This window comes from Haliaeetus albicilla, chromosome 1 (assembly GCF_947461875.1).
Source record: "Haliaeetus albicilla chromosome 1, bHalAlb1.1, whole genome shotgun sequence".
NCBI lineage: Eukaryota > Metazoa > Chordata > Aves > Accipitriformes > Accipitridae > Haliaeetus > Haliaeetus albicilla.
Genome location: NC_091483.1, coordinates 4,216,713 through 4,223,079, shown reverse-complemented (window position 1 = coordinate 4,223,079; position 6,367 = coordinate 4,216,713). Strand labels below are relative to the sequence as shown.

The 6,367-nt window shown below is 40.1% G+C and overlaps 1 protein-coding gene across 5 annotated transcripts in view; it reads right to left on the bottom strand.

Annotated features, from left to right (window-relative positions):
* Positions 1-3,954: 3,954 nt before the first annotated feature.
* SEC24D (SEC24 homolog D, COPII coat complex component) overlaps positions 3,955-6,367 on the bottom strand; it is a 73,070-nt gene continuing 70,657 nt past the window's right edge. For all 5 annotated transcript variants that reach the window (XM_069803404.1, XM_069803231.1, XM_069803310.1 and 2 more), the window contains 2 exons: positions 6,049-6,138; positions 3,955-5,659 (listed from right to left, as the gene is read on the bottom strand). In XM_069803404.1, coding sequence (XP_069659505.1) covers positions 5,519-5,659; positions 6,049-6,138 — 231 coding nt within the window. In that variant the 3' untranslated portion in view covers positions 3,955-5,518. The remainder of the gene's footprint in view (positions 5,660-6,048; positions 6,139-6,367) is intronic.

Sequence of the window (6,367 nt, the reverse complement as noted above, 5' to 3'; positions counted from 1 at the left end):
TCCACAATAGCCTTGTTCTTTGGTAGGGAAAACCAGTTTTATTGCAGAGCAATTGCAGTGTAAGTAGCAGAGAGACCTTGTTGGAGGTCGTATTGGAAATGCCAGGTGATGTTGTAAGAAAGAGCGAGTGCTTCCTGAAAATAATCACCTGGGTAATGAGGGTGCAGTAATCGAACCGAGTGTTTCGCTTTGCCTGTGGATGTTACGTGCACTGGAAGTAGACTGTTGGTGATCAGCTCCGGAGTACCGTGTGAAATGAAAGCAGTTCACTTTGGTGTATGTACAATATTTGTTTTTAGCAAAACCACAACTCTGAGCTTCTTGGCCAATACTTGGTAGACTGAACAAACCTGGCTGTTGAAGTCTCAAAATCTTAGGTGTTGGAAAATTGGCTTTTAGGTCTCATAATGTTTCTCTATTGAAGCCTAGCTTTTATATAACTGTCCTGTAAAGTAGTGGATTATTAAACTTGTTTATCAAATAATGTTGAAATATTTTTCTTAATATTTTGTGGGTTTGTTCTTGAGGTTTTGGAATTGATAAGTTTTACTGTGGTTTCCTCCCTACTGTTGTGAAAGAGAAGGTAGTAACTTTTTTCTTTTGGTGCCCGAAATGTTTGTGTGCAAATTTTTAGGGTCTGGTCAACTTCACGGCCTTGGTACTGTGCTTTCTAAGGGACTGCTGAAATGCAGGTGAAACTCACCTATTGCTCACATTTTGTTTCTTCCTGTCTTACATTGGCATGTCTCAAGAGTGAGTGACTGGATTTGGGGGGGGACGGGGACGACAGTGTTTTAAGGGTAGTGCCCATCTGACTGTCAGTGAAGTCTGTCAAAGACTACTTGGATCAGTGTTTGACAGAAGTTACATGCCACAGTAAGAAAACTTTTTCCTGATTGTGCCCTAATCATGTTCTTACTCAAAAAGCAAGTACTGGAAACACTTAACCTTAGGAAGTCTGCTTTTGTGCCAGTGACAAATCTTCCTTTTCTCCTTTTCTCAATTAGTAGAAAATGTTAATTTGCATTTCCCCCTTTTAATTGTATGCCCACAGCTGATACAGTTCAGTGCTTAGCCTACTCTTAATGTAGAAGATTAGGCCACACTGAAGAGGAGACTCAAAAATAACCAGTTGAGATGGGCATCTGTGCCAGTTTGCAGAAGTTGGGGTGCTGATCAAGACTTCAGTGACTTGGGAAATTAATTGCATGTGGTCTCGTAAAAAGAAAAAAAACCTCTACCATATAAATCCCTCTTGAGCATGCAGAGTTAGTTTCTTGTTTTTGCCCCTCAAAGCTGAAATAGCTAAGGAAAAAAGAATATTGCTCCACAGAGTGTTAGATTAGATCTGTCTGGATGGGCCAACTCACCAGAGAAGTGTAGTGTAGGTGTCGTTGACAAGCAACTGACCTTACTTTTTTTAATTGAGGTTGACAGACAGTTACCTATGCTCTGTGAAGACAGACACCTGCTGGTCCTAATCTGAAGGTGGTGTTTCAGATCGATTGCCTGTAAAGGTAAGACAGTAGTGCGTGGGTGTGCGTACCCAAAGGCGCGTACTTGCGGTTGTGGAGATGATACTTAGAAAACATGGTAGTGAGATGCTATCCCCCCCCCCCCCCCCCCCCCCCCCCCCGGTTATATAGAAAAAACATCTGGTCATCTTTTTAATCACTGTTGATTTGGACTGTATCTAAAGTGGTGTCTAGAGATGAAAAGCTTTTAATTTCATTACCGGTTGTCAGTTAATTTCTCAGTTGTAATGCTTTAACAGAAGGAGGAGGATAGCACTCATCATCAGTGAACTGATGAGTATTTCATTTACCGCAAGTAAATAAGACTTAATTTGAGCATGCTATCCTTGATGATAAAAAGCCTAACAAACAAACAAGTTTCTTACTTGCCAATTTTACTGAATGCCTAATGCCACCAATCTGATTTGGGGTGCCTGTCTAGATCTCATCATGTCTTTCCATTCTGGAAGAGGCTCATAGTATCTTGCACTCTACCTGAATTGAGTGAGTGAAGGATTCGACAGTTGCATCAACAAGATACTTGGGATGTCAGCATTTAGCTTCAAAGGGGTTTTAAGACATCAGTCAACTGTAAATCCAGTTGTCAGTTTGAGAATTCTTTCTACCTTCTGATGCTGCTGGTTACCAGAAGTTGGCTGAAATTCTGGATGTGCTGTGTGGGTTAGTGGGCAATGCTCTTGGGGGTTTTGGGGTTCTTCCCCAGCACAGTATGATGAACACAGGCTCATGGCGTATGTTCATAGATACCAAATGCTTTGTTCAGTGGAGTGGGATTTAGGCTGCAAACTAAAACACAATTTTGATCTGACAATGGCAGTAAGTCTCGGGATTAATTTTAGAATACTCAGATGTTTTAAAAGCCTTGGCAGGGGATAGAAATACCCAGAATGCACTCTAGAAAAGAATAAATTAACACTTCAAGGCCATTACATTGAAAACATCTATAACTCTTGTTTCTTGAATGTGGCTTTTTAAGGATACATTTAACTAAAAGTGATAGATAATGAGACCCACTGTTTCTGTTTGTAGTACAAAAAATGATTTATCCTGCCAAAATTGGTAAAGTTGGTGGCAACTTTATTGCTATAGTAGAAATTGCCCAGTGTAATGGGAGGAAGGTCAACTTAATAACATGGAGGAAAGCTTGCTAATCCTTTTTGTAACAGGTTGAGAAAGCAAGGAGTAGTTAAGTTGTATGGTGAAACACATTGAGTATAATTATTGTAGCAATTAAAAAGGAAAAAAAAAGGGCCTAACTCCTGTGAATCTGAGTTGAGTATTACAGTCCTGCTGTTTGTGCCGGAGACAAGAACTGCACTTGCGATATGTCTGTGCTATAACGTCTATGATTGCTGGAAGAGCTGTTGTATCAATGTGTATCTTGGTGCTAGTTTAGCCATTATGATGCCTTAATGCAGGTAAAATTAACTCTGTGTGAAAGGCCAGAGCTCTGACAAATTAGCTATGCCAGTATAAATAGCTTTGTCTTACTGCAGCTTTGTTCTGAATAGCACCTCAGTGCCTGAAGTCCTGGCTCTCTGTAGCCTTTGCCAGCGCACAGGTAAGTAAGTGAGTGACATGTACACCTTCCTCCAGAACTGTAGGTGTGACATGCTGCCCTAAAGCAGTTGGTCAGTGTTGCTTGCATGGCCTGAACTGGCCAAGTAGAAGATGCATGTGGTTGCGGTGCAGACATGCTCTTTCGGCCATCAGCAGACTCCATGGAATACGGTAAGGAAACAGGCGCTGAGCAAGTGTGGCTGAGGCAGGAGCTGTCTGGCGAGCATCTCACCAGCTTCCTACCTCTACAGGGAAACTCTCATTCATTGCAGTTGCTGTGAACTTTGTTCAGCAGCTGAGCACAAACGTTTCCCTAATTACACTGCCTTACTATGTAAGAATGGCTGTGTCTTCCCACTTCCTGACTCATTTGGTAAGTCATTTTTCTAAAACAGTTTACCTGCCAGGCTGTTCTGGCACATTTGAGACCTAGTTTGAGCAACTTTCCTCGCTGTAACAGGGGGGTGATGCTAACAGCAGTAACACACTGCAAATTCTGTAGTGCCAGATAAGCTTGCCTGTCTTTACAGTCGGTGTAGGAGAAGGTGACCTACAGTGGTCTTGACTGATGGTGGTGTTTATGCTGTGTAGGAATTATTGTTGCTAATTTTACTTTGCCGTATTCCCTGGCTCCTGAAGTCGGTGCAACAAACCTTCTGCATTGTCTTGCTGTGCTTACAGGGAAAGGCATTGCATGAACCTTGAAGCCAGTTTCCGTTGCTAGTTGCCCTAAACACCCCTCTGTAGTGACCTGGGCTACTAGTTTTAGGTGCTAGCGTTTAAGAGGTGTTGGATAGCTTTTGGCAGAGGCTGATAGCATAAAAAACTTTGAGACCTTAGTGTATGAAAGAGTAAACACACACATGATGATTATATTTAATAACTGCTTATTTCTTTACACATAGAGTTGCTGGTGTCATTTTACAAAGTACACTGATTTGGAATGGCAACAAATACTTTTTACAGGGTAAAGTCTTCAGCTAAAAAGTGCTTGAATTCAGTCCAAGGATCCTTTTGTAAGATAGATAGCCACTTGCTTCTTTAAGAGCTCTCAGCCAATGCTCAAGGATACAACTGTTTTGATAAAGCTATGAAAAAAAATATGCATCTTGACTGCTTATCTTGGGTATTAAAATGATTAACACTAAGTAATGACACTAACATGTTTAAAGGCACTTTTTTTTTTGAGTCTCAACTCTTATCCTTACTTTTGAGGGGTTTTTGCTTTCTTTGAAACACTGATTTTTGTAACAATAGCTTTTCAAGTTTGGAAAAGTTCAAACCTCACATGCAGAGGTGTTGGTCCTAAAGATACAAACTGATGAAGTATCTGAGGTAAACAGCTCTTCCAAAGATGCTGGCTTTCTAAATTCTACCTTAAATATTGATACTAGCAGAGGCTTATTTTTCAAAGCGGTGACTGTGGAATAGACCAGTCATGTGAGAGGAGGTCACTGTAATAGAACTGGTATTAAACAAGAGGCTTTCTTTTTATAGCACCACAAATAACCTTTGGTTAATGTGTCAACTGTCTTACAGTTGACCTGCCACTGAAACTTTGAGGGACAGATGTTTATTTATCAAAGTTTTATTGGACATTCCAGTTAGCAAATGCACTAAATAAAACCTAACGTGTTCAATTTTGAAAATGTAATTAAATAGTATGCTAAATTAATTGCTGCCCTTAAGACTAGAGAGTTGTACCATAATAGTGTGGCATTATCTGCCAAACTTAGCAACAGGATTGTTTGGTTACTGTTCTTCCTGTGGTCTGTTGTTGTTAAACTTGAGTCAAGTCCAGTTATAAACAGAGGCATTTTTGTGTCCTGGTTACCTAGGGCTCTGTTGCTGTAGGAAGTAATGCTTGTCCCTTCCAGGAAAAAAGGGATTATTTTTTAGAGGTTAGCTTTACATGAAGAACTTTGAAGTACTCAAATTGAGCTACACGATTATTGCAAATCTGATTCAACTGTATGCCCTTACTTAGAAAAAGCAGTGTTTTCTATTTTTTTTTTTCCTCTTCAGTATAGATTTTTAGCATCTTTCCTGGTACTTGTACAACTTATGACTAGCAAAAGGAATAATTAAGAGTTTTCTAAATTATATTTTAATAAATGCATCCCACATGCTCTTAAGCGTTGACAGTTTGAAATCTGGCACTTCATTTACTTAGAGAAAGAGTCAGGACTCCCAGAAGATTAATACCTGAGTGCAGAACTTCCTATTCTACAGCTTAATAAGTAAACTAAATACACAGTGAGAGTTGGTGTGAAATGAAACTGTACAAAAAGAGCACAGAAAAGGTTCACTAAAGCACAGCAGAATGCCCAGGTATGGTGGAGCTGTGGGCCAGCCTTCAGGCACCAATGACTGTCCCTCTTGCAAAATCAAAAAGAAACTGACAAAGCATTCTTTGAGTTTCCTTAACTGAGCAGCTGGCAGATCTCTTTGTGAACACAGCATAAGAAATCCACGTAAGAAGCTCCTCCGTAAATACTCTTGTCTTCTACCAGGAACTGTCGGAAAAGCACCTCTGGCTGCTCCCGTTGTTTCACTATAATCAGCTGAGAAGATGAGATAGATACATAATTTTAGGGTACAATCATACTATGGCAGTAGAGTTTTCCTGTATCTGTTACTGTATGCTGTTGGGGGGGGGACGACGACCAGTAAATCTCTACCTTTCAGTAGCTGTATTTACAAACATAGGAGAGAGACTAGTGTGAATTAAGGCTTGCAGAATGAAATGGTAACCTTTTAGACTCAACTACCTCTGAAAATATCTTTTGATTAAGAATTAAACATGAGATGTTTGTGCCTACAACGCATGCTGCAACTCCCAGGAAAATTCCTGATAATGTAAAACCGTTCACAGCTACCAGTAAGTTTTGTCAAAGCCAGTAGTGTTCTTTTGAACATGTATGAGGAATGAGTTGAGGCAGAGAGAAGTTACCTTCATAGTGTAGGGCTTTTGGCTCTGGATACGCTCCAGTATTGACTTAAGTTTCTTAGAAAACGGATTGTCCAGGTCAGGCAGTGATGTCTGTCAGAATGAAAGCACGGGAGGTTGTTATATGCCAGTCACATCTTTTATGCATTCATACAAGACTAGCTGCTGATATTTATGATGCAAGTTACTGCAGATTTTGGCTCTAAACTGGGAAATGCCATCTCCTTCACCAAAGTATGTCTCTTGTCTGTCTAAGCTGTTTTTCAGTTTAAAATAATCACTATATGAAAATTCATTATCAAGAGAAACATTAACTATTGCA